Source organism: Podarcis liolepis (assembly GCF_965112155.1).
Source record: "Podarcis liolepis genome assembly, chromosome: 7".
Lineage (NCBI taxonomy): Eukaryota > Metazoa > Chordata > Lepidosauria > Squamata > Lacertidae > Podarcis > Podarcis liolepis.
The window spans coordinates 27,782,129-27,810,101 of record NC_139561.1 but is presented as its reverse complement, the minus strand read 5'-3'; the positions used below and the strand labels follow the sequence as shown (position 1 = coordinate 27,810,101).

Here is a 27,973-nt window from a genome sequence, read left to right as displayed (position 1 = left end):
AAAAGGCACCGAACTCAATCCAATGCCATGGAAATTTAACAGTGTGAGAGTTGGCTCCAAATTGCACTGTGCCGCCACCATTAATTTATCATCAAGAGTCACTTGGAAGCACCAAACCGTATTCTGAACACACATTAAAATAGTTTTATTTCAGTTGCAGATTCTGTAAGAGTCTTAAAGCAAAACCAAAATAAAATTAGGGCCTGTTCACAAATACAAAAAAAGAAGAAGACAATTTGCCCAATAAATTATTTATTCCCCACCCACCCAACCCAAGAGTATCAAAAGTGCAAAATGTTCAGCTTTCTTTTCAAACCAATCCCTCCACCTGGGCTGGATTATTCGTATCAGTTTCTGACAAACATTTCTACAGAACACAGAAGACAAAATGGCCGTCACAGGGAGGCTGGGGTGGGGGGAACCAAACACATTGAACGTCAAAGGAAAAGTCGACAACGCACAGGAGGATCGGACAATATGCTATCACTTCCCTGCTAAAGGCATTAAGCTTCAGGTTCTAGGAAGTTTGAATAAGAAAGGCTTTGTATGGTTGTGTCTGTGCATCATGGGGAGTCCTCAACCACGGTTTACGGTGCATGAGCAAATCACACCCTTCCCACTTATGCCTTGGAGGAAACAAACTGCGACCCTTGATTTAGCGTTGGATCGTGGCTTGCTTGGCTCCATCAAACCACAAGAAGCAGGGCAAGAACAGATCTCGGCTGCGAATTGTGGTCTGCCTTCCCCTCCTGCGAGTTGGGAGGGGCAAAACGGGCGCAATTTTGCTCGTGTGCCGTCAAGACACGGTTTGCGGCTCACCGTCACGTTTGAGAACCAACAAGCAGGCAGTGGAAGCATTCTTCTCCCAAAAGCTCCGAGAGAAGGTTGTCAATTCTATAGCAATTTCTGTTAACGGGATTAATGGATTAAATTTAGTTAGCAGAAGGTACCTGGGTCTTTTGGCAAAGGAGAGGCCTGGGCTTAGCGTTTACAGGTGGTGAAGTTCTCTGCGTGGTCCTCAGAGCCGATGACAATCGCACGCAGACGCTAAACTCAGCATCAACAAAAGAGAGGGGAGCCTTGCATGAATTTGGCACCCTTGCAATTGCACTGAGTTGAGGATTGCTCCCTTCATACAAGAGCCAAGCTGCGTGGGAGAGGAAGGAGTGATATACCCAAGTTATGTTTTAAAACTGGGCTACGAGAGCTACCGTTGACCACTGATTCACCAGCGGTAGTTGCTGGGACACTTGTTATCCAAGGCCAACTGCAGAACGATAGATGGCAGGAAAAAGCTAGGGCGTCCTCCCCACCCCAGCTTCTAAACCCCACAGCATCCTGAACTCCCACTGAGGATGAAGAGCTCATTTTGAGGGCTCCACCCTTTTCCCCTGGACCTTCTTCTACCCAGAAAGCTCCACCGACTGCATGTGAAGGTGTTCCTATGAAACCCGAGAACGGGCAAAGCTTTCCCCGTTATTGGAACCTGGCAGTATATTAATTCTTATCCCAGTGCTATTTATTACAAAGAACACGTCATTAAAACAGTGCTGATTCCTTTGCCAGCACACCCTACGTATTTCTTAAATCACTCGCTGAGGCACACAAGTTCATTTGCCCTCAAAGGGACAAGGCAGCTTCCGATTATCTGCTCGGCGGCAGCTGCTTAATCCTCTTCTCTCTCATTCGTTTCCGGACATTCCCGGAGGGGATCCTTACGGAGGAGCTGACGACAGTTCAAAATGTCCCCCAGAAGCTCCGCTTAAAGGCACCTTGCACCGAAACCCCTGACGGTTGTCAGTAGGATCTCTCTGACCTACTTCCATGGAAACCCGACGCTCTTGCAGAGGCCGTCCTGAAGCACTTTACCAAAATGGGCAGCAAGGGTATTCGACAGACGGGTGGCTACGGCACAGGAACTACATCACCCTCCTCTATTAAAGGACAGACTTTTCGCTTGCCTTGATAGGCAGGTAGCAGGTGCACCACTATTTCTTGGGGGTGGGGGTGGGGAAGGATCCACCCAGAGTCACGACTGTGACGAGGGAAGCCCCAGTACAAACAAGCCAGCACTTCAGAGAGCTCTTGCGAGAGGCAGACTGCTTGCTCTGTTTCTTTTTTCTTTTTAAGAAAGAACACACCAAGCACATCCCATCCCCAATTCCCCATTGCAAGGCACCACTAGCAAGTCAGCAAAACATCCTATTTCCAAGAGCTGTTCTACACACTGCAAAGTTCTGGGCCACTCTTGTGAGGTTCGGCTGTCCTATTTTTTAATAAAAAAGAGCTCCCTGCAAGTAGAGAGCAAGCACATCAGGGAGAGAGCTCTACTACATCTCTCTCTCTCTCTCTCTCTCTCTAGGATGTGCTACGCGGCTCATTTCTTTTTGTTTTTGCATGGGAAGCTTCCAAATATGTGCCCTATGAACCCATCCGAGATGCATCGCCCATGGTGCGTTGTGTTGTAGGGTTGCATCCAACTAAGTGCTACTCGGAGCAGATCCCCCTAGAGTCAATGGACCTAAGTAATAATTATGTGCATCAACTTTGATGCGCCTGCATCCCCTGAGTAGGACTGGAATTAGATGCAACCCTTGGGCTTAAATTTAAATTAGAAAGCAACCCGCAGTTTAAAAATGTGACCACTCCTATGGCTCCAAGGAAAAAGTCAACCAGATCAAGGTGAGTGGCACATTCTGAGAGGCGGCAGGAGGGGAAGAAGCCGGGCAGCCGTGCCCCTTTGTAAACAAACAGGCCCCTGGAAACCTGCTTCAGAAAAGGGTGGCAAGGGTGCCCTGCCCTACGAGGAAGGCAAGAAAGAAAGAAATCACATTGCCATGGAACAGACACCCGGGAAGTTCAGTAGTTTGGCATTTGAATCCTAAACTTATCCTGGCAGAGGCCATGCTGAGAGAGGCAATTTCAGCTCCTTGATACAGAGAAATGTCGCTCAGTTACTGTCCTACAGATGTATTGTTGCTGTTTCAGGGCGGGAGGGAAAGGGATGTCCAGGGAACGACTCACAAGCAGGAGTTGCTGCCTTCCACAAACATACACACATACACACACAGCTATTGGCTAGCAGCAGTCCGTAGCTCTATGGATGTGGTTCTGAGAGTATGGCTGTAAAACTACAAGTCTTTCGGAGAAGAGGACAAACCAGACAGCAAGCAGGAAGGCATCAAAAGGGACATACATTTTTAAAATGGCTCATTGCTTCTCGTACAGTGTTTGCGGCTCAGCTGGCCACTCCCTGCCCTGCTGAAGGCTGAGCTGGTCAACTCTACCTGTTGGATTATATTGCACCCAGGGCTGGAGGGGGGCATGCAAGTGGGTTGCTAGTACCTTCCCCCCCTCCCCACCCTTATACACATCCTGCCCTGTCAGCTATTTGGTACATACAAAGGATAACGGGGCATGTGTGGGAAACCAACAGGTAGGGGTGATTACAGCTCTCTGTGGACTGCGTGGGGGGAGAGTGGCAGCAAAAGAAAACCAAAAACATTTAAACCATCCATAGGCAAAGAAGAGAGTTCCCACAGCAGCAAGGCTTTCATCGACTTTGGAGAAAAACCCAGAGGCGGAACTGGAGCAGGCTGGGACAGCGGGGGGTGGGGTGGGGTGGAGGACAGGGGCACCGACTGTGAACCAGTTTCGATTGTACGGCTTCCAAGCATTCAAACCATTTGGTACGAAGAGCAGGCGCCAGTGCATTCGCTGCCACGATCGCTCCTAGGTCAAAGGCGTGGGAAGGATGTTTCTAACTCACTGGGCCGAGGAGGATTCATCTAAAAAGCTACCATCTATTCCGACACTCCAGAAAGAGAGATGCTTGCAGTTGTCCTCTTTCAACGTCTCTGCTGAGATAGAGATTCTCTTTCGAAAAAACTCTTTTTTTCCTTTTTCAAATTTTTATGCCGCTGCTGTTGTTTTTTCAGTCTAGCGCAGGCCACAAGGGAATATAAAACCTTTGCAGGGACCCTTCCAACAGACGCTCCATCCACAGGGAGAGCTTGTTGAGTTTGTTTTTCACCGACCTCGCCCCCGGGCTGCAAGAGGAAGACTTCCCACGGACCTCCCCCAGGTCAGATTCATCACAGGGCATCCCCGGGGCATCCCCGTCCTCCTCCGACTTGCGAGGCTTGAAGAGGCAGAAGTATTTCTTGTGCCCGTTCAGGGCCAGGACGTAGCCCGTGTAGTCGCGCTCCAGGAAGTGCTTGTCGTACTGGTTGGGGATGGGGGCGGCGTCTTGCGCAAACTCCAGGACGTACTCCAGCCACTCCCGATGCTTGTCCAGGTTCAGGAAGGAGAAGTGGAGGCAGTTGCTCCTGGAAAAGTGATGCAGGAGGGGATTGTAACATTGTAGAGTTGGAAGCGACCCCCCAAGCCCAACCCACCGCAATGCAGGAATCTCAGCTGAAGCATTCGTGGCAGATAGATAAAAGGGGTTACTTCTAGCATCCCGATCAGAACCCAGTACAGTGGTACCTCGGGTTAAGAACTTAATTTGTTCCAGAGGTCCGTTCTTAACCTGAAACTGTTCTTAACTTGAGGTACCACTTTAGCTAATGGGGCTTCCCGCTGCCACCGTGCCACCGCTGCACGATTTCTGTTCTCATCCTGAAGCAAAGTTCTTAACCCGAGGTACTATTTCTGGGTTAGCGGAGTCTGTAACCCGAGGTACCACTGTAAGCTTAGAAGCTGAAAAACAACAGAAGAGCTGGGGGGGAGCGTCTAATCCCGTCTCTGGCCCTCCAAATGAAGCTTTCCAGCCCTCTAAGACCCCATAATTTTGGTGGTGGAAAAAAAGAGAAAAATTAAAGTGGAGAGGTTGGGATGCCCCTAGTGTGGAGTGGCCACACACACTGCTTGAGGCTGGCTGGGGTGAATATGGCACTTGGGCCAAAAATGGTTAGCCACGTCCTTGAGCTAAAGCAACTGCCTTGATCAAAGTTGGGGAGGGAAAGGCCTGGGCTGGAGATTCAAGAGCTGGTTATGTGACGCTGCCTGCCAGGGTAGGCTCACTGGTTCCTGCATGCCTCCAGCCAGGGAAGGGGGAGCTTCTCAGGACTCAAAGCAGATTGCCTAAAGCACTTCAAATTCTTTCAGACCCTGCTGAACCCCAATCAAGGCCACAATGGGACTTAGCCCATCACCCAGTAGCCCCCTGAGAAATACCCATTTCCTGGATCTACTTATGACCTGCAAGCCAGCAGCATGTCTGGCACAGGGGAATGAGACATCCTCCCATTTGGAATTGGCGCCGCCACCACACAACTGCGAGGGGTTCCTATCCAAGTCAGAGGTGGATATAGGGTCAAGTCCTCCCCACAGGGGTTTCAAAAAATAGCCTCCCCTTGCCTTCCAAAAGCCGGAGGAAAGACCCAAGGGATAAAAATGGAGAGGACCGGGATGAGGAGGTGATTTTAAGCCCCATTTCAGCACAGCCCAACTACCGTTTTGCAGCCTCAAGCTTCCCATCTACAGAATGGGCACAAAAGGTGACCAACTTCACCGTGCTGTTGCAAGAGCGACACAAGACTGTAAACGGGCTAATCATCACGGATGAAATAAGCGTCCTGCTCTTCCGTTTAGACTCTGGAAGGCTGCAAATGCCCTTTTTTTCCTCCCACGGCATGACACACCTGCAACACAACTCTGGCCAGTGACGGTGCCCCACACTCACCCAGTGAAAGTGTAGACCTCCAGGGCAAACTTCTGCAGGAGAGGCGTCTTGGTGGGGTTGGAAAGGATCAGGACCACGTTCATGTGCCCAGGCCTCAGGCGCACCAGGTTGCTTGTGTAGGTGATATCTGTCAGCTCAGTCACTTCGACGAAGCCCTTCTTGGGGATCCTGTGAGGGAAGGGGAGAGAGAAGAGGCTCAGCAGGAAGCAAGGGGAGCCACCTGCATAGGAGAAGGGGAAGCAGCAGAACTTTAGCTTCTATATGTCCACAGAGCTCTACGGCCTCAAGAAAAGCCTCTGTGAAAAAGGCTTTCTTGGAGGAAGCTGCCTTCCATGAAGGTGGACCGTTTGGGTCCATGTAGTTTGCCACTGTCATCTGTGATTGAACCTGTCTGACTGAACCTTCTGCATGCTGGGATGGCTCAGTCAGTAGAGCATGAGACTCTTAATCTCGGGGTTGTGAGTTCGAGCCCCACATTGGGCAAAAAGATTCCAGCACTGCAGGAGGTTGGACTAGATGACCCCTAGGCCCCCTTCCATCTCTACAATTCTATGCAAAGCGGATGCTCCACCCCAGAGAGCTTGCAGCCTTTCCCCAGTTTCAGCTGCCCATGCACTTTCAGCCACTTTCCCCTGGACAAGCCAGGTAGAAGGTTCTCTGTTTTCTTCCATCCTCGTTCTATCTCATCATATCTGCCCAACCTTCTCAGCCCAACAAGCCTCCCAAACCCCCTTCAGATGTCTCATCTGAGACAACGGAGGCCTGAGGAAGCTGCTGCAGATCACGTCACACTGGCTGGCTGCGGTTCTCCAGGGTTTCAGAGAGGAGCTTGTGGGGGACTGAGCTGGAGAGCTGCTGCAGGCAGAACAGATGCTCCATCACTGAGCCAAAGCCCACTCATGCTGCGGTGGAAGGCATGCAAAGGTTTGCGTTTCAGCAGGGCCTGGGACAGAGTCCTTGCCCCAGTTGAACAGGCAGCCCAGGTCAGAAATTGGCTGCTGGTAAGGGGCAAACAAGGCCCAAGAGTCCATCTCCATCACCTCTAGTGAAGGCTACGCTTCTAGACCCCTGGCCACTGCCTCTGGCCCAGGAGATGCAAAGGCCAACCCCAGGAAAGCAGAGTGCTAAGCTATGGAAGCACTTGCCAACCTGGTGCCCTGTGGCTAGATCTGGACTACAGATCCCACCATCCCTGACCACTGGCTGTCTTGGCTGGGGCTGATGGGAGTTGTTGTCCTGTACACCTGGAGGACTCCAGGCCGGTGAAGGCTGAACTAAGGAGAAACCTGTTATCTTTGGTGAAACTTGTGTCGTTCTTCTCGCCCTTCGGAGGGTTTTCATCCTTCTTGGTGGGAGGCGAATCTCTCTCGTCGCTCGAGTCGCTGAAAAACAGCAAATTGTGTTTTCAGGCGGGGAAGAGGCTGGGGAATCACGGACAGGATCGGATCAATTCATCTGCAGTGTGACTATTGTGTGTCTAAAAAAGTAAAGGAACCCCTGACTATTAGGTCCAGTCGTGACTGACTCTGGGGTTGTGGCGCTCATCCCGCTTTATTGGCTGAGGGAGCCGGCGTACACCTTCCAGGTCATGTGGCCAGCATGACTAAGCCGCTTCTGGCGAACCAGAGCAGCGCACAGAAACGTTGTTATTCCCATTTTCCATTTACTGTATTTGCTTTAAAACCCCTTGATTTTATCTATATCCTGATAATTTTATTAGGTCTTCTGTTTATACTATTTTTTAAAATTAGTATTTATTAAAGATTTAATTTTATTCTATGTAAACCACCTACAGAGCTTGGTTTTTATCTCATGCTGGTATACTAAGAGGAGACCCAACGAAGTTAATAAACATTAAAAATCAATAAAGCTTGGAATGGGGGAGGTGGGGGTGGTGAGATTACAAAACAAAGGGGAAAACAGAGAAGAGAATGGGGTCTTTCCGATGTTGGCACCCTGGTTTTGAAACGCTCTCCCTAGAGAAGCTCGCCTGGTGCCTCCACCGGTTGAATGATTGTATTTTATCGTCTTCAGATTGTGAACTGCCTGGAAGATGTGGTGAGGGACAGCCCATCCCATTTTGCCGCCTGAGACAAAATGGGAAGGTGTTCCCCTGTTGCCAAAGTCTCCCTTACATGGGTTGCAGGCGGCACCCGTGAAGCGGCTACAGATTCCGGCAAGATCTCGCTAGAAGCCAATGCCGCTTCTCTGCCATTGGCAGAGGTGCCAGGATGCCCGCAGGGGTGCTGCCTCTTGGGGTTCTGCCGCCTGAGGTGGCTGCCTCAGCCTGCTTCATGAGCGGGCCGGCCAGCCAGCCCTGGATGTGGTTAAGTAATAATAATAATAATAATAATAATAATAATAATAATAATACATTTTATTTATACCCCGCCCTCCCCAGCCAAGACCGGGCTCAGGGCAGCTAACAACCAATAGTAAAAACATGTTGATTAAAATACAATTTAAAAAACAAGATTAAAATACAACATTAAAACATTAGGATGCAGCCTCTTCACAGGAGGAGAAAGGAAAAAGAAAGAGGGGGAGGGAATCAAACTGATTCTAAGCCAAAGGCCAGGCGGAACAACTCTGTCTTACAGGCCCTACGGAAAGAAATCAGATCCCGCAGGGCCCTGGTCTCATGAGGCAGAGCGTTCCACCAGGCTGGAGCCAGTGTTGAGAAGGCCCTGGCTCTGGTTGAGGCTAATCTAACTTCCTTAGGGCCCAGGACCACTAGGGTGTTGCTGTTTATGGACCTTAAGGTCCTCCGTGGGGCATACCAGGAGAGGCAGTCCCATAGATACGAGGGTCCTAGGCTGTGAAGGGATACAAAGGTCAAAAAATACCTACCTACCTACTACATACGGCTGCTTACCTGAAAGCCTGAACAATAACGGTCCCAAAAAGGATGAAGAGGGCTGAGAAGATCAGCGATAAGAGGGGCATCATTTCTCTCCTGCAAAAGAGGATCGCCGATGAGGACCGGTGTCAAACCAAATCCGCAGCCTGTGCCTTCTTCCCCCACCTCTGAATGGGCTGCCTCCCAGGAGAGGTGAAAATGGAACCAATACGAGAATTGGCTCTCTTCTGTCCATCTTTGCTGTCCTCTCCAGTTCCCTCACCCTTGTGCCCCTTAGGAAGTACTGTGCTCCCTCAACGGCCCAAGGTCCGAGAGGAATTTTGTTACAAAGGTTCGAATTGTTATTACACTGTTTTGCACATTCAGGCATGCTTTATAGCCTGCATCGAATATATTTTCGGGGGGGGTGGGGGGAATCACTATTAATATTAGGTGGCAGCAGCAATAATACAAACACAGTGGTCTACTAGTGGCTCAGGAGAGGGAGAGCAACTCCTGGTGATCAAGAAGCAGAATGTCTCCACCCAAAGCGCTGACCAGCAGCCCACCCAAAACTGGCCGAAACCACTTTGACAGTCTTAACTTTTGCCTTGAGCACTTCTAATTCCATGCAAATTTTACACTTTATCATAGGGGATTGTGGTAAATGAATGAAGATCCAGAATGTGCAAACGGAAGGAATCAGAAGAGAACCTGTCTGGGTTCAACCTGGAAGCCCCTTCTCCCTGCAGCAGATCTCCTCACTGCCAATGACCCTGAAGAGCCACTGGATCCTGATATCTGCTGCCCCTCCCCGCTGCCAGCTATCTAGGCTCCCGGATGGTTCTCAGACCTGCTCCCTTCCTCTCTAAACAAGTACCTGTTCTACCTGCCTTACCAGATCAGACCACTGCCCCATCGAATCCAGCATCCTGTTCCCATCCAAATACTGGTAGGGAACTGGCAAGCAGGACCTGAGCACAAGAGCAATTCTTCCCCTCCTGTGGTTTTCAGAAACTGGTATTCTGAAGCATTATTGTCTCTGAATGTAGAGGTGGAACACAGCCATTTGGGTTAGTAGCCACTGAGCCATCTTCATGGGAATCAGCGCAACATGCCTAAACGTTAGAAGGCCACCCCTGGTTTTGACACTCCAAAAATGCGAATCAAGGAAAGGCTGCTATTAATACAGAATCCATACCAGTTGCTGTGAAAGAGGCTGTCCCAGCTGTCTGATATATAGTCAATGGCGGAGTAGATCCATCGGAGGAAGAAAACCTGCGATCACACCGAAAGAGCAGAGGGGAAAGGGTGATTCCGATCCATCAGCTACAGCTTCAGTTCATTATTCTGGCATTTAAACGAATGCAGCAAACCTATGCAGGTCTACTTAGATGTAACCCCCAATGCATCCAATGGGATTTACTCCCAGGTAAGTGCACAGAGAATGCCTAATGCATGCAAAGCTATGTCCAAGGAAATGTATTAGCACCGGGCTGTGAGTCTATTTACTCATCTCGATGTAGAGAATTGAAGGCTTTTTGCATCGAGATCCCATCACCCTCAAACACACACACACACACACACACACACACACATGCTTGTATCCTGTTAAACGCCCACAATGCTTACAGGAGCAAGTTCATCGTTTAAGTCTGGCAGGATGGTATCAGAAGAGAGAATGCCTGGGTCTGTCCTCAGCTGATCCAGGAGGTCCAGAAGAATGAAGTTGTCCTCTTCACTGCCGCTCCAGGGTTCGTCGAGGGCTTTGTAGACTACTCGCCCGGCATTGTTGCGCCTCTCCAAGATGACCACCTGGGCGAGAAGCAGAGGGTTAAACCACAAGTTGGTGTGGGGGAGTTTTCAATAATAAACACCTCTAAGTAACCAAGTTACTAGTAGCAGCGTCTTGTTCCTGCTTCCTCCTTCCTTCCTGCAACTGATCGCTCCTGGAAGTCTGTGTATGCTCTGCTACATTCAACTGGGTCTGGCTAAGATCCTGCAACAGGTCAAAGTTGCGAAACACCAATATCTTTGCCCCACAGCACAGATAAAGAAGTGGTGTCTTTGGCCCATTACATCCAGGTGGGAGTTACCTGGCCTTCTGCCATCACCTGCAGTTGGAGATTCATTGCCTCACCCACTCAGTTCCTCTGCCTGAACGGGCAGTGGCAAAATGATGCATGGACTTAATCCCTATTTTTCACAGCCCTGTAACCATCCCCACCCCCACACACTTTATGTTCCCATCCTGGCCTTCTACAAGAAAATGCTTCCACAAGAAAATGGTGGTGGTGGGGAGGAGGAGAATCTCTAGGCCACCGGCCTACTTAGGCCTGCCAAGTCTCCCCATTTGGCTTGCGAGGCCATTTTGGCTAGGCCAAAAAGAACTGTCACATTGGGTGGATCCAGCCTGCAGACAAGGCAGTGAAATTAGGGCTTTATGATTCATCTCAACCCATTTTTTTATGTTTTCAGTTCAATTTTTTTACATATCAAATCATTTTTTTTTTATAAAGCTCTCTTACAATGTTTCTCTGAAGTGCTGCTAACTGACCCAAGAAACATGGAACTAAAGGAATGTTTTGCAATGAATTAGACAGAGCCAGCAAGACGCAGCTGGGCTGGAGGACACAGGCAGGACACTCACGGCGGACTTCCCGTGGAATCTTTCGTCGTCCGTTAGCAAAGTGTGCCCAAACTGCGGCTGGTAGTTGCTGTAGATGTGCACAAACCTCAGGGTGTCCTTCGTGTTGGCCAGAGCAAAAGCCAGAAAGGCTTCATAGCTCACAGTGTATTTATCGCCCTCGCCGGTAATCAAGACCACACAGTACCTAGAACATCATGAAGGAAGAGATAATTACTGCCCTCTCAGAAACATAATAGGACTAGTTGACAATACTGAAGGCAAACACCCACAAACCCACACACCCAAAGAGACAGCAATTGTTCACAAGGAAGAAGAAGAAGGTTTGGATTTGATATCCTGCTTTATCACTACCTAAAGGAGTCTCAAAGCGGCTAACATTCTCCTTTCCCTTCCTCCCCCACAACAAGCACTCTGTGAGGTGAGTGGAGCTGAGAGACTTCACAGAAGTGTGACTAGCCCAAGGTCACCCAGCAGCTGCATGTGGAGGAGCGGGGATGCGAACCCGTTTCACCAGATTATGAGTCTACCGCTCTTAACCACTACACCACGCTGGCTCAAACTCCTTCCCAAGTCACTTGGCTGGAACCAGAACACTATGCAGCCAGAATCAAGGGAACTTGGACTCCAACCCTTTCTGCTTTAGGGGCGGGCAGTCTGCAGCCCTCAGCCTAATTTTCAAAGTTCTCTGCAAGCCATCAGTTCAGGCCTCTGGCAAGAGAAACTTGTCCTTTCCCAGGCAATACAGAGATAGGAAAAGGGTCAGAGAGAAAGAATAGAAGCCACTTTTAGTTCTGCTTCCAGCTACTGTCAGCCACTGGCCCCTGTCAGATTACCCACCAAGGGAATGTGGCCCTCAACAGAAAATATGCTCCTCTCCCCCTGAGATTTCAAGCAAGCTCCTGGCTTCAGCAAAGAGAATCTGCAAGGCAATTTTACTTTGCCCATGCTGGAGGAGGCCAGGACAAGCCCCTCCGTCCAAGGCTAGCTACTATGGTAAAGTCCAAAAACTCTTGAGAGAAGAGAAGGCCTTGGAGCAATGTGGGGGGGGGGGGCACTGGGTGGATTCAGGCAGCCCATGGCCTTGGGGAGCAATGAATCTTGTAGATTGCCTGTGGGGATGCTCCGTGTGATGGGACTCTGCAGTGGGACTTCTTTTTCTGTAAACACTCTGCACGCAGCTGAGCCATGCTAACCTTGAGGTTTGAGGACTGCACTGCCCTCTGCAGGATGCTGGTCTGAAGACAACTCAGAAACCTGCGCTAGTGTAGAACCTGGCCTGCATATGTTCAGCCCAGGCTGTAGCCATCACCCTGGCAAGTATGTTTCTGAGCCCAACCTGGTTTCTAAAGCCCTGGGGACCCCTCTCTCTTTTGAGATCACCTCTCCCCTTTTATCAATCCCTGCGCTAGCTGTGTTCTTCTGATCAGGCACCGCTTAAGGTTGTGTGCTTTTTGTAGTTGTTCGACAGATGCTGTTTTCACACACCTTTGCTGCTAACTATTGGAGTATTTTTATTTTTGTGAGCTGCTCAGAGCTGCAGAAAGGCTGCACAGGAACGCACTATGGAAAAGAGGTGGGGGTCCCTCTGTAGGTTTTAATGGCTTGGTAGAGGAATGGTAACATTATCATGACCCTTGAGTCAGATCGTCTTTCTTCAGGTGCTGAAGTCGAGGACTCCTGAGTCAGAAGGGAATTTGAACACATGGCCACACCCAGAATCAAGTCCGCAAAGTGAGCCCATGGTAGCTGTGCCCCTCTGGCCTAAGGATGTCACATTGCCATCCTCTGACTTATAAGAACTCCATCACAGAAGACCCAGTAAGAACCAGATTCTTCCCTGGGCGGCTTGAGTAAGACTGCTGGAATGGGCTGAACGCTTTAACTGAAGAGGTGCAATCAGAACAGACCCTGTTGCTTCTATATAAGCCTCAGTCCAAGTTTGACAGTTGCTGAAACAGCATCCGCACTCTGCTCTCTTTCAGCATTCGGCAAGAGCAAGGCTTGCTTTGTTGGAGGTCACGTGAGGACAGGGATTTGCAAATTGCAGTTCTTAGTTCCCGCACGCTACTGGGACAATCTGGACTCTACTCATATAAAGAATTGTTTATGGAAGAAAGAGAGTGAAAGCTAATCTCTCTTATTAAATTCCTACCCCGCCCCTGCCCTGCCCCACCCCCCGCAAAAAAACCCCAAATACCTTCTCTGCAGAACGTTTAAAAGGGCGGGGGGAGGAAGGTAGGGAAGTCAAGTCACTCTGAACTCTCCTTACCTTACAAAACCTGCCCAACAATTTTACTGTGCAACCCCAAAAATACTTGAAACTGGTTCAGTAAATGCATCTACAGCTGCAGAGTTCTGCTTTTCCAGCTGCAAATTCTTTTAGGCCTAGATTCTCCAGCAGCTCTCGGTATCCCATTCTGAGAAGGGACTTGAAAGTCCCCAGATAACCTCTACAAAACCAAACACACTACGGAGGAGCATCACTACCACCACGAGCCTTACTTGCGCTGCCTGTGAGACTTTTTTGCAGGACACAACTCCTGAAAAAGCTTCTGGCTGGTGAGCCTAGATGCCATGAGGAACTTGTTCTGAGACAGGAAGTCATCAATAAGCTGCTTCTTCATGCCTTTGGCCTGGAAAACAACACACACACACACCCAACAAGTTGTCAACCAACCACAGAATTTTCAGATGATGATTCATGTGCCTTTTAAATACATTTGCAGGTTACCAAATACATCAGCAGATTACATACCACCATCAAGGTATACACCCTTTTGAGATGTGGAAGGAACTGCCAGATAAACTCACAATTTAATAACACAAAAACTACTTATGTGTTGCTAGAAAGAATATATATATATATTTAAAAGGCAAGCCCCATCATTCTTTGTCACACAAAAACACTCCCAAACCAAACTGGCCAAACTGGCAGGGGGTGGGGTGGGGGAGCCAGAATGCCCTTAAATAGGAACTTCCTGATTAATTTTATTTCAAAATTGTTTAAGGACTAAACAGTGTAACCCTAATCAAGTCTGCTCAGAGGTACTACTGAATTCAATGGTGCTTCCTCCCATGTAACCCGGTAAGGATTGCAGCCCTAGTTAAGTAAGGTCTGCAGTCCTAAACAGAGTGGGTTGCATCTAGCCTTTGTCCTACACAACAGTATACCCACTGAAATTGAAGAACCTAAGTCAGTCATGTTCATTAATTTCAGTGGGTCTACTATGAGTAGGACTAACACTGGATCCATCTGCACTGCAGACTTTTGTTGCAGGTCCCCAACAGTCTAGATATGAATTGCAACTTCTTTAAGGTAAGGATCTGTGCTTTGCTTACAAGACGTTGTAAGTTGTCATGGAGACTGATGGAGCTATCTGAAGCATCCTTATCAACACCGTAGAAACAAGTTAGGCTGAGCATTGACCACCTGCCTGTTAGGGCCAGAGTTCTCGCATAAGCAGCCTTGCATGGTGGCTGCCATACCATACCTGGATGACATCAGCAGGCTTATCAACGTGCTCTTTGAACACCATCATGGTGGGCGTGTAGACGTTGATGTTATACTGGCTGGACAGCTCTTCTGTACCTCGGAGCCCAACGTACACATATCCAAAGGACAAGTAATCTCTGTAAGCAAACGCCGTCAGCTGGAAAGAAAGGGGAGGTGGATGCAGTTGGGCTACACGGTACATTACATGCAACGCATAGATAGGAATATAGAAAGCTGCCTTCTACTGAGTCAAGGCCATTGGTCTATCTAGCTCAGTACTGTCTACACTGACTGGCAGTGGCTCTCCAGTGTCTTTTTCTCACTTCTATCTGGAGATGCCAGGGATTGATGTTGGGGCCTTCACATAGCTGACAACCTTCCCTTTTTTGCGAGAAATTCCCTTATTCCAGTGCCATTTCCCGCTGCTATCCCAGATTGTCAGATATCCCGTAGACTGTCCCCAGGACAGGTGAGGCTGCTAATCCCTTATTTTCAAATCTGAAAGTTGACAGCTATGGGCCTTCACCACTGAGCTACAGCCATACCCACATTCAAGGAAGTGAATGACAAGGAGATGTGCCTGTTAGTTGTGTGCATGCAGTTCTGTACAGAAAAGAATACAGACCAGGGGTTGAAGGCAGAGGAAGGGATTTGCCAAGCCCTGCTGGAAACCACAGGGTGGGGTGGGGTGAGGATTTAAGAGTGCTCTTGTGATCAGGTCCTGCTTGTGGGTTTCCCACAGGCATCTGGTTGGCCAGGGTGAGAACATGATGCTGCACTGGATGGGTCAGTCATTCAGTAGCCTTGTCTTATGTTCTTATGTTCATTCCAAAGCTTCCACAATTTCCTCCTCTGGACTTCTTAGCCCCCAGTGACACTAGGGCAGGGTCTCTTTGACAGCGGCAATAACCAAACATAATCAGCTGCCTTCTACTGTCCGTCTAGTCCAGTACTGTCTACCTTGGCAGCTGGAGATTGAGCCCGGTGGCCTCTGGAATCCATATAATGTGCTCTACCTCTGTTCTGTGGTCCCTTACTCCAGTGGTGTAGCGTGGAGGTGGCGGGGGGGGGGCAGTGGCCCTGGGTGTAATTCTGAGGGGTACAACCAGGAGCCCCCATGACAGGCTCCTTCATCGAGGCTGCATGGCTGAGCTTCTGTCGCTTTTCGGAGCAAAGCCATGCCCAGGCCAGGCCTTCAGGGCTGGGGTGGCGCCTCTTTCTCCTTGTGGTTGGTGAAGGTGGCCATGCCGGATGGTGGTGGAGCTGCCAAGCCAAGAAGGCATGCAACGACCGCCACCATCAGCGCCAGAAGCCACGTGCCTTGCGGGCTCTGCACATGCCCCCCAGAACGTGCCTCCACTCCAGCTGCCCAGTCCACCAGGGGGTGCAACACTTGCCCCGCTCTGGTCGCCAGCAACCCATGTTATGCCACTGCTGCACACCACTGCAGAATACTGAGCCCCTGGAAGGCTGTTTCAGATGATCCAGGCACTTCCAGGTCTGCAGAAAGGAGGCATCTGATAAAATGTTCCACAGAGCTTTTGCCAGTCTTCCCCAGCTGTGTTGGCTGGGGCTGATGGGAGTTGTAATCCAAGACACCTGGAGGGCACCAAGTTGGGAAAGGATGGCTTATGCCAAAGTAAGCTTTTTGTCTTTACGGTGCCATGAGACTCTGTTCATTTGGTACAACATCTTAATACAGCTACGCACCAACAAAGGAAGCCAGAGGACCTCCCCTCCCCTGCCCCATTTCTTACTAAGCGGCAAAAATCAGGTACAGAGCAGAGCCTTTACCTTGTATAACAGAGGGACGAGGGGCATGTGATCAAAGAGAAGCACATGGGGTTTGTTCTCTTTCTTCCAGTTCGACAGGAATTTGACGTAGTTTTTATCTGTAATCTTCAACGTAAAACAGAAATGATCAGTCTCAGTCATCAAACACGGAATGCTGTTTCAGATTCAGATTTTTTTTAAAGGGTAAGTTGCAAACTTGCACCTAAGGGCCAAATGACATGGTATGCTAGGACAGCCACCTGGTGTCCTCCTCATGTTTTGGACTGGAGCTCCCAATGGCTGTATTGGCTGGGGCTAAGTAGTCCAAAATATCTGGAGGGCACCATTTGGGGAATACTGTGGCAGGAGATACATGGACCTCCTGATGTTAATGCCAACTAAATGCAGCACAGAAAGACACAACAGTATTGTAAAGCCATGGTTTATTGAGCTCAACTGTGGTTTGTTTATACATCCAAACCTATTCAGCCAGTTAACTATGGTTTGCCTGTGACCAGCAAACCACAATATAAAATCATGGATTGAAGCTGGCTTAAGAAACTTGGCTTGCATCAAACATGGTTCCTTGTTACCTCAAAACCCACGACTTTGACTTTATACTGGTTTGCTCCAGCACCCTGATCCAGATGGTTGTTCAGCTACAGAGGTGCCATGCAAGAGTGGCTAGAAAAACAAGCCAACCTTAGGCAAAACAAGCCACAGTAGCTCTGCTTATCTGTGAGGCTGATCCTGAACTGATCCTGGCTTTCGCATTCTGTACAAACCTGGCCAATGAGTTGCTACTGGAGCTTTGTTAACCAAAGGATGGGATTTCTAGACTTGGCGACAACTCACTTTAAACCCAGGATCCCATGAGACTGAATCATCAATACCCATTTCCCTGTTCTGGCTATTATGTAGCCCCCCACTGTATAGGGAACAGAGTAATTCCGAAATCCACAAGAGGCCCCCAAATATCCACAGAAGATCTGAGAGTGTTGGGAAAGAGGTTAGGTGGCACATGTCTTGGGGGGGGGATTACAAAGTCTCTAATAAAATGCTAAGGAAAACAAAAACAGAAAATAGCAAAGAGGAGCTTAAAATAAATCAGGAGGCAATAATCACCTTCTCAACAAGGTTACCCGGAAGTAGGCTTTCCACAAACTGCCGCAGATTCTCCCGAACAACTGCATTGTGGAAAAAGGTAATTTTCCCATTGATAAGTCCCAGGATGGATGGTGTACTGTGTGCTCCTAGGTGATGTGCCAAGCGCCTCTCATAGCCAGCATGAACAACGCCAATCCCCACTCCTGAATGAGGGAAGGAAGGATACCATAAAGAAGAATTAATCTTCTCTCCTATGGTCTCTAACAACTTCAGGGAATCTAAAACATCGGAAGTCTGTGATCACATGTTTACTGTAGCATCTAGGAGCCTCAAGGGACAGGGATTAACTGCTAGTGCATTCTCTGCAGCAGCAGAAACAGAAACGGAAGGGTTGTAGATCAGTGGTAGAGCATAAGTACTGCATAAAAAAGGTCCAATTCCTAACATTTCCAACTCTGCTGAACTGCTGCCAGTCAACGTACCAAACTAGATGAACCAATAGCCAATCTCAATGGAAGGCAGCTTCCTATGAATAAGACTGAGCTCTGTGTGAAAGCAGAGGTGGGGGGCTGGGTCCAAGTCCCCCTTTGGGCCATTTGACAGGTAGGAAGGACCACCCACCTATCAGTCACCTGATGACAGCAGGCGATTGACACGTGTCAAAGTTCAAAGGAGGTCTGGCAGGCAAGGTGGCTGGCAGTCAATTCAACTTCCTCTGAAGATGCGCTTTCTGTGCCAACCTGCTGACTGGTGCTGGAAGCGCACCTTCAAAGAGGCTCCCGGTAACCACATTATACAGGTTCAAAACAGCTAGGTATTCCTGTTCAAATGTAAGAATATGAAGAGGAGACCTCAAAGGAGAAGAAATGGTGGCTTATGGCCCAAATGGGTTCCAAAAGAACTTCTTCAAAAAGAACAAAAATTGATGTCACTTTGGGAAACGCTGCTCTAACACCATAGCTACCATAGCTGGGCTCCCTGGAGCTGTCCAAGGTCCTGCATACTCTCTGCTTAGCTAGGACCAGTGACTAGGCACTCCCTCCTTCCTTGGCAAGCCTCAGGCTCCAACAGAACTGGACTTGATGCAGAGGCTTGATGCAGCAACCAGGGCAGCGTTTACTCAATCTTCCACGAGCCAAGGCACACTTTTGCCCCTGAAAAGTTTTGCTTTTACAGTAAGAATTCCAGAAACAAGTGAAGAAGGAAGTCGGTTGTGCAGGTGATATGAAATGGACGTGACCAAGTTAGGTTTTATTAATTTCAGCAGGTCTAATCTGAGTAGGACTTAGCCAAATACAACCCACACTGTTTATATTAATGGAATATGTAATGCAAGGAAGTTAGATGCATGCCCCAGAGTAGCAATGTTTCTTAAAGCCTCTTCTCTGGGCAGGATTTCTTTTGTTTTGTCACTGAATTGGGAGTGATGAACGATCCAGTCACCACCAATGCAGAGAGAGAGAGGGAGAGAGAAAGGAACTAACAATCCTCAGTACAGGATGACTGGAAGCAGGCAAGGCCAGAACAGGGAGTCATGCAGCCATGCAGCGGGAAACCTCTTCCGTGAGTGAGCACATTAGCTCCACAATAGCCTTTCGTAACTCAATTCAATTATTTCACAAGGCACATTGGAGTGGCCCTCTCAGAGCACACTGCTTTTGAATTACTGCAGCTGCAGCCTAGGGAAGACGCAGCCAGACTCTGAAAGAAAAACTCAGGCCAAATACAAATGGATGGTGATGTCCTGCAAAGCCCTCAATTGCCTGGCTCAGCACCCTATGAGGCCACCTCTGTTCACTATGTTCCACCACAACCTTACAAGTAAACCAAGAACCCTGGGTTGAATCCAGTAGAAAGACCCACTGAAATTCACGGACATGACAAAATCAGGTCCATTGATTTCAGGGAATTTTAGGAATGGTATCTCTCAAGAGCAGAATAGGGGCCTCCTAACAACTCTCAGCATCATTAACAAATTAGAGCTCCCAGGATTTTTTTGGGGGTGGGGTGGGGTGGCTGTTCAAATGAGCATCATAGTGCTTTAAATGTATGGTGTAAACGTGGTTTTATGTGTCTCAAGAGGGTGAGAGGGGCTTGCCCTTTGGAGATTAGCTAAACCCTACATCCGTGCATCTTCTAGTGAGCAAACTGGCTTCAAACTGGCCAGGGAGAGGGTAGAATCATGCAGTTTTCTGCCCCAAATGCAGGTGATGCAAATCCAAACACGTTTCTCTTCTTACCCAGCCCTTCAAGTTCCTGGACCACCTCCTTCCACACGGGCTCAATGTGGATGCAGCTAAAGCACCAGTCCGACGTGATCTTGATGAGGTAGGGTTTTCTGAAACTGTCGGGCAGAATCTCGTTGATGTAGTGTGAGAAGTGCAGCAAGTACTTCTCGTCGGAGGAGTCGCGGCGGTCCGAGTTGAACGGGAAGTGGAAAAAGGATTCGTCGAAATAAAAGCTCTCGTGGAAGTGGTGGAACGGGCGGTGCTGGGACTGTTGCTGATGGGGGTAGCCCTGGTTCTCCCCCACATCGCCATAGCGGTCAAAATTTAATCTCTTTTCCTCATTGGACAGGATCTGTTTGAGACAAACACCAACATTCTTAAGTGTATGTTACCGGTCTATGCTTTGTGAAACACTAAGGAGCGATGGGCTGGGTCCAGGTTAAGTTAGTTGAATAAGCGTCCCAATGAAACCTCTGCAACAAGTCATGACTGCACCCTGCCTATTGCGACAGGGTCTAAATTCAACCAAATCAGCCTGGATCGAAACCAATGTATTTGGATGGCCTTATGTAAATAGAACAGGTAGTGGGGTATAGTGGTTAGTGTTTGGACTAGGACCTAAGAGAGACCAAGGTTCAAATCCACACTTGGCCATGAAGCTCACTAGGTGACCGTGGGCCAGTCACTCGCTCTCAGCCTAACCTACCTCACACAGTTGTTGTGAAGATAACATGGGGGGAGGGAAAACCATGTACGCCAACTTGAGTTCCTTGGAAGAATATAATTGCTGTGATAATAACATTTTAAACGCTACTTTTCAAAAGACATTACAAGATGAAAATTCCATGCCAGAATCTCCATATTAATCCTAGTTACCATATTTCCATATTAATCCTAGTTTCGTGGTTTTTTTTCTTTTTTTTCAATCTGCAAAAGTACATCTGTTTTGGTAGTGGTGAACTTTATCCAGATGGGTAAATTCCACCACCACTAAAACAGGCCCATTATCTAAATGGTGCTGTCCTGATATTTTGGACTACAACTCCAATCAGCCCCCGCTAGCATGGCCACTGGTCAGGATTATGGAAGTTGTAGTACAAAACATCCGGAAAGCACCAAGGTTGGGAAAGCTGGGCTAGAACACCCCCTCATAATACTAAAACTTAAGTATCACCCAAGAAGTTGATTGCCAGCTGATTCAAGACAGACAAGAGAAAGCAGTTCTTCACACAAGATGTAACTAACTCATGGAACTCATTGCCACAAGATGATGGCTTTAAAAAGGGGTTAGACTATAGTTAACCAGTGTTCAGTTGTTGAAGTTCGATTCCCATCAACCCCAGCCAGGGATGATGGCAGGTGTAGCCCAACATATGGAGGGCACCACGTTGGCTACCCCTAGGCAAGACAAACCCTAGGAAGATGGGACTATCAATGGATATTGCCATGGCAGCTATCTTCCTTTGTTCTTATCTCTTGTTAAGTCATCTAATTTGCCCCTTAGACCATGATTATACCCAGTTAACTAAGAAGCAAGTCCTGTTAAACTACCTTGCCTGTGAGTCCTGGAAGACCTGCTCCCTGCTCTGCAGGCTTTTTGCACCTGGCCTGGGGGGCGGGGCCCTGACTGACTCCAGCTACGAAAGCCGAGGCTGCTGAACACTCTTGGGCTGGGGTATTGTTTAGGGAGTTTTGTTGGAGGCGGGGGTTGCTGCTGTTACTGATATAAAATTTTTGTATCCTTACTTTCTATCTTTTTACAATTTAAGTGGAAATTGCTCAATGTGTACTTTTTGGTGTTTTATTTAATGTGTATGACTACTTTTGCTAATTATGTATCTTTTGCAATTATGTACAAAAATAAAACGATGGATTGAAGCTCAGTAAGATTTTACTCTCAAGTGTGATCACTTTGGGCACTGTAACATTTATGGATTTACATGTGTGGCATTCCAGTGTAAAACTGTAGCAGGTATTAAATTAGAACACCAGTATAAATAATAAATTAATAATAATAATAATACCAGAACCAGGGAAGGGAAGAGGCAGGACTGCCCATCCTTACAGTAAAGGCTGCATTTAAAACAGAAGCCTTAAATACTCAAATATGAAAATACAAAGTTAGAAAAGTGTGCCCGATACCTCATAAGCCTTGCTAATTTGTATGAATTTATCTTCTGCTCCTGGGTCCTTATTTTTGTCAGGATGCCTGGAATGGAAAGAAAACAAGACCATGAGCAGTTTGATCATAAGGCTGTTGGGTTTAGTTCAGCCCTGGCACTGTGCAGGCAGAACTGACACTAATTAAAGAATATGTCACTAAGGCTTAATCTGTTTGATGTTTGAACAGATTTACTACAGGGGGTCGATTCCTGATGCGAAGAGAGAATTGGCACTAATTAAGGCACAAACATTTCATATGCAAAGACAGAGTCAACAGACTCTGCTACCTGGGTCTCCCTGTCTTTGCCCACCAGCACATACGTTTCCTAGTAAGGTAGGTAAAGTTAAAGGACCCCTGGACAATTAAGTCCAGTCAAAGGCGACTATGAGGTGCGATGCTCATCTCGCTTCAGGCCGAGGATGCTGGTGTTTGTCCACGGACAGCTTTTCCAGGTCATGTGGCCAACATGACTAAACCACTTCTAGCACAATGGGACGAGTGCCAGAGCGCACGGAAATGCCGTTTACCTTCCTGCCACAGCGATACCTATTTATCTACTTGCACTGGTATGTTTTTGAACGGCTAGGTTGGCAGAAGCTGGGACAGAGAAGCAGAAGCTCACCCCATCGTGTGGACCTTCCAATCAGCAAGCCCAAGAGGCTGTGGTTTAGACCACAGCGCCACCCGCATCCCTAGTACTTTCCCTGGTATTCCTCCTTGAGGCACCTTGTTTTGCTGGCTCCCTTTTTACCAACAGCACAGAGCCGCTTCTGTCCTTAGGGCTTGTGCAGGCAACCACAAATATAGCAGCTCAACAGGAGCAAGTGCATCCAGCTATCTGGCAAGCAGGACACCCAGAAGGTCTAATTTCAGCTGAAGCTCTTCAGCAGGGAAGAAACAGAAGGACTCCTACTGTTTCTTAACTCCTCCATACCCCGCACAAATGAGGGATAACCCTGATGTTCTTCCAAGCCCTCTGTGCATGCCAGAAGGTGGAGGATTGGCAGCAACCCAAAATAATGGCTCGCTAGTAAGTCAACATCTATGGACCTCTGGGATCTGGTTGGGTTCTTTACCCCAACTAACACTCGTTTTTCATGCTGTCTACAGCTGTGCACAACATGATAAGAAAAGGCTGGCAGGCCTTTAAGGAGGAGGCAGGCGGTTTTTCAGCACAGCAGCTAAGCATGATACACTGTGATTCCAGCTCCATTTCATGAATCACTCACCATTCCCGGGCAAGCTTCTTATAGGCCTTTTTAATGTCCGCCTGACTAGCTGTCCTGCTGATTCCAAGGATCCGATATGGATCAAAATCGACAGCAGACAAGATCTGCAGGACCAGGACGAGGAACAAAACCACAACCAGGGAGACGCTTAGCCGTTTCATTTCCATTTTCCCCTCTGCAGGTAACCTGTACAGGAGAAATTTCAAAGGGAGAAAATCTAGGATGAGACATTGGAAAATTGCAATACAGGTGTTTCAAGGTCCCAAGTCTTAGGCCTGGCTGCTTCTTTCTGCAATGGCCACCACCTTCCCTTTCACCTCCATTGCAGCCCTGAAACTCTGATTCCATTCTAGTCTCCTACAATTCCCACAGCCTTTCAGAGAACTCTGATGACAACACTGCCACTTCCTCTTTTTGCTCCTCCATGCAGATAGATTTGGAGGGACTGAGGCCACCCCAGCCACTGAAGTGGGGCGGGGCGGGGCTGGGTACCAGGCCCTGGCCCTGGCCTGGTGGAATGCTCTGCCGCAAGAGATCAGGGCCCTGTGGGATTTGACATGTTTCCGCAGGGCCTGCAAGATGGAGCTGTTCCACCATGCCTTTGGTCAGGGCCCAGTCTGACCATCCTCCTTTTATAAGATCCTCCTTTTATAAGCCCCTGCATGTAAGTGGCCTCCCTAACTCTTCCGACCAGCCCATATAAGACCAGCACAAACAGTTGGGCCTGGTGAGCACTTAATGTCCCCAACCCCTGTAGTTATAATTTGTGGGTTGCCATCAGATTTTATTTTGATCTTAATCTGATTTTAACCTGTATTTTAATTGGTTAGTTGACTTTATGTTTTTAAGTATTTTATATTTTGATGTTAGCCGCCCCGAGCCCGGTCATGATGATGATGATGATTACCATCCTGCTTCTTTTCAAGGGGGCCTACCTGAGTCTGGCCTAACCACCCAAATCCCTTTCTTCTCTCACTTTGAGCACAGGGGTCATCCCTTTCCCAAAGCTACATGTGAGCTGCAAGACTAGACTGCCAAGCAGACACCTGGATGGAGCTTAAATGGTCCTCAGTCAAGGAAACTGAGGGGGAAGGGGGTGAATACCTAACAGTAACTAAGGAGAGCAATTGGTGGCATCAGAATATTTTCCACCATTTTATTTCACTATGGATGAACTTCCATTTCTGGGAATGCATCTTCATCAAACCAGTTATAATGAATGATACATGAATGGACATGATGACTGCATTTGCACATAACAGTAAGCCAAGATTTTTAGCTGAATAAACCATAATGCGTTCATACTATGTGCCAGCACACTCAGCCCAACTGCTTCTCCTTTGGCTCAAGCAGATCAATAAACCAAGAAAGGAGTAGCTTTGCATTATATCTAAAGCTAGGGTTGTGATTTATTTAGGCTGAGTAAATCCATGATTGGTAAGCCAAGGCTGCTTGTGAACTTAGCCAACACCAATCAAACCAGGCACTTTCAAAAGTTGTAATGAACATTTTTCAGGTGACTATTCCTAGGAAGCATACATAAATAGCCTCTCACCTCTTTTGCTAAAAGGAGTGCACTAACCATTTCCAATGTCTCCTTAAAATGTAACTAATGTAAAGGAAGTTAGGAGTTGCCATGCCTTAAAACGGTGACAGTCCACTAATAATAATATCCAGTCCAAGCTCTGAATTTGCTTGAACATATAAAACCACATTAAAAAATGTGCTTTGCTGATTTCTCCTCTCCACCAAGAAAACGCAAACTTCTGAAATGCTTAAACAGTGTGAAAAATGAATAAGGCATGTGTATTATTTTTGTTTACTAAATGTAAGTAAAATATGCCAGATCTTATCCTAATTAATTCAGGACACTGGAAAATGTTTCAGTTCAAAACTTTATAGGAAAATGACAACATTGAAAAAAACTTACTTCACCTGAAGGCTAAAGTGTCAATCCTATGCACATTTCCCCAGATGATTCCTACTGAACTCAGTGAGGCTTGCCTCTTAGAATGATCCTAAAACATATTCCACTCTCCAAATATGCATAAGGCCAGGGACTACAGGCAGGAGACGAAATGGCAAAACATTCATCCGAAACCCAAAGAAGAATGATGTTTGGCTAGTGTAACTTAGAAGAGATTTATAGAGTGGCAGCTATGTTGCAGCAAAAATAGCAAAGAATCTTGTGGCATACACTAACAAATTTTATACAGCATAAGATTTTATGGACTAGTCATCAAATACAAGAAATTGCATTGAAGTTATTATTCCTACTCAAATATATAGATGTATGAGAAAATAATCTTTTCAAATTGGGGCAGGGGTTTTCACATTTTGAGATGTCAGCAATAAACACTGGCCTTCATTTTTCCACCAAAAAATATCCTTAAAAATAAACATGCTAAACTAGATTACTCTGCAGGGCATCAGAAAATACTCTTATCTAGATAGGAAACATTTCCAGTTTCTTTTTTCTTGGAACATCCACGCCACCAAAACAGGTTTCAAAAGTCTGGATATAGTTTTGGTACTTTATGCTACAGAATACACTGGAAACAGAAAATGATACAAGTATCAGTAGAACATTCTTTTCATGCAGAAACCAATGTAATCCCGCATTCTGACTTCCAGCAGGTTCTACAAGTTTCACAAAAAATCCCATGAAGGGAACTGTTTCCTTGTGCAAACAGCCCTCAGCAGCCAGTCCTAAGAAGCATCCCTGCTCCATTCCATTAAACTATCATGGTAGATACTCATCCAAACTTCCATTTCCAGGCCAGCCAGTTACCTCTGGAAAGCTCACAAGCAGACCCTTCCCTTGTTGCTGTCACTAACAGCATCTAATACTCAGAGAAGGTCCCCTCCTGATCATGGTTAATAACAAAATACATAAGAGCTGTAGCTCAGGAGAATCGTCTTTGCATGCAAAAGATCCCAGGTTCAATCAAAAGGGATGTGTGTGTGAGTGTGTGATGGGAGCACGGGGAAGACCCCTGTCTGAAACTTTGCAAAGCAACTCCCCATCAGCATGTAGCCAACACTGAGTGAGATGTCCCAGTGATCTGGTACAGTGAAAGGGAACTTCTTACATGTGTTAGGAGCATCTGTTGCACATGTTTTGTGTGGAGAAAGGTTCAGGTTTATTCACCAGGCTAGGCTAGGTTGGACTACAACTCCCATTATCCTAGGCCAGCTTAGCCAATGGTCAGGGATGATGCAGTCCAACAACATCTGGCAACCTAAGGTTGAAAAACACTGGCATAGGCAAGACTTGAGTTGCATAAACCAATGCAGACTGGGAACAAGACAGCTTCCCACACACAAGCAGGACGCGGAAGAGAGAGTCCCATCCCCTCAATGAGAATCCCGACTTACAGAACTCCTGCTACCCATTTTTGCCCACTTCATAACGGCATATTGTATTCAATGGCTATAACTCATAGCTCTGTAAAACTGAAATAATTGCATAAAACATTTGTATTGGGTTTTATAACTGTGTGCGCGCTTCGTCAACTAGGCTGTTAGCCTCCCCAAAGCACATCAACAGAAATAATAAAATTAGGGTGAGAGCGGAGGTTTCCGTTAACGATCATGGTGCGACAGTCCTCACCAAGGATCTAAACACAGCAAGCCCCCACCCCCACATAAGACAGATGCACCCCCATCACACTTAAATGGTTAAAGAGTGTTGAGGGGAGACCTGGGACAACCCAGGTCCAAATCCCCACTCAAGTCAGGAAGAAGAAGAAGAAGAGTTTGGATTTGATATCCCGCTTTATCACTACCCAAAGGAGTCTCAAAGCAGCTAACACTCTCCTTTCCCTTCCTCCCCCACAACAAACACTCTGTGAGGTGAGTGGGGCTGAGAGACTTCAGAGAAGTGTGACTGGCCCAAGGTCACCCAGCAGCTGCATGTGGAAGAGCGGAGACGCGAACCCTGTTCACCAGATTACAAGTCTACAGCTCTTAACCACTACAACCATGAATGCCGCCTTAGCTTAAGCTCCTCCGAGAAAAGCCTGGACGGGAATTCAGCAGGAGGCGGTTTCGAAAAGGACATATGCAAGACAGGTATGTGCCCCCCCTCCACAGGCCTCTGCCCTCCAAGAGGGGACCCTCCCCCCCCCCGCCCTGCAACTGTCACCACGCAATATCGCACCAGGGCTAACCCCCTTCTCTCCTGCCCCCCATTATGCGCTTCCCGCAGTCCGCCGCCACAGCACTCGACTCTGCCCCCCCCAGATAGGACCCTCCCCACGGTTTCGTCTCTCCCCCCCCCCCATTTTCCCCACACCTTTAGTCCTCCATACCAGAGAGAAGGGCCTGGGAGGGCTAGAGAGTCATCCCTCCCTCTCAACCCCCAAGTCACGTGGCTACTTAGGACAGCCGCCGCCGCCGGGTGGGAGGAGAGAAGGGGGCGCCTCTGTGGGGCGGAGTGGGCAGGAAGGGCGCTCGCAAATACCCACCCTAGGCTCCTGTCTCCCCGGTCCCAACTTCCGGCTCGGCGGCCCCGCCTCTGGCCGCCGTTACCATAGAGATGGCGCAGCGAGCCCTCACTTCCGGCGTGGCGAAGGCCCGCCTCCCTTGACAGACGGGCGGGAGAGAAGGAGGTAAACGACGGGAGGTGGGGCGCTGGTAGTGCCGCCGCGGTGCATGGTGGGAAAAGAGGTTGAACGCTCGGGACCCGGAGTGCGAACTCTTGCGCATGCGCAGGAAGCCGCAGCCCCATCCCCTGTCCTAAACCTCGTTAAGGCTCCGGGAGTGAGAGGGTTAAAGGGGCGTCGCCCAGGATGCCAAGCAA

The 27,973-nt window shown here is 48.1% G+C and overlaps 1 protein-coding gene across 2 annotated transcripts; it reads right to left on the bottom strand.

Annotated features, from left to right (window-relative positions):
- Positions 1-121: 121 nt before the first annotated feature.
- On the bottom strand, positions 122-27,916 carry DNAJC16 (DnaJ heat shock protein family (Hsp40) member C16). Of its 2 annotated transcripts, none has more exons than XM_083512955.1 (15): positions 27,483-27,916; positions 23,170-23,355; positions 21,919-21,985; positions 19,789-20,128; positions 17,567-17,751; positions 16,463-16,567; positions 14,667-14,825; positions 13,678-13,808; positions 11,176-11,359; positions 10,158-10,340; positions 9,727-9,803; positions 8,562-8,642; positions 6,973-7,068; positions 5,687-5,854; positions 122-4,328 (listed from the first exon to the last, which is right to left on the bottom strand). In XM_083512955.1, the coding sequence occupies exons 1-15, from the start codon at positions 27,899-27,901 to the stop codon at positions 3,935-3,937; spliced, it is 2,775 nt and encodes a 924-aa protein (XP_083369081.1). In that variant the 5' UTR covers positions 27,902-27,916; the 3' UTR covers positions 122-3,934. The 2 variants fall into 2 exon arrangements, with proteins under 2 accessions (XP_083369081.1, XP_083369082.1); XM_083512956.1 differs by having other exon boundaries at positions 27,639-27,916.
- Between the last annotated feature and the right edge of the window lie 57 nt (positions 27,917-27,973).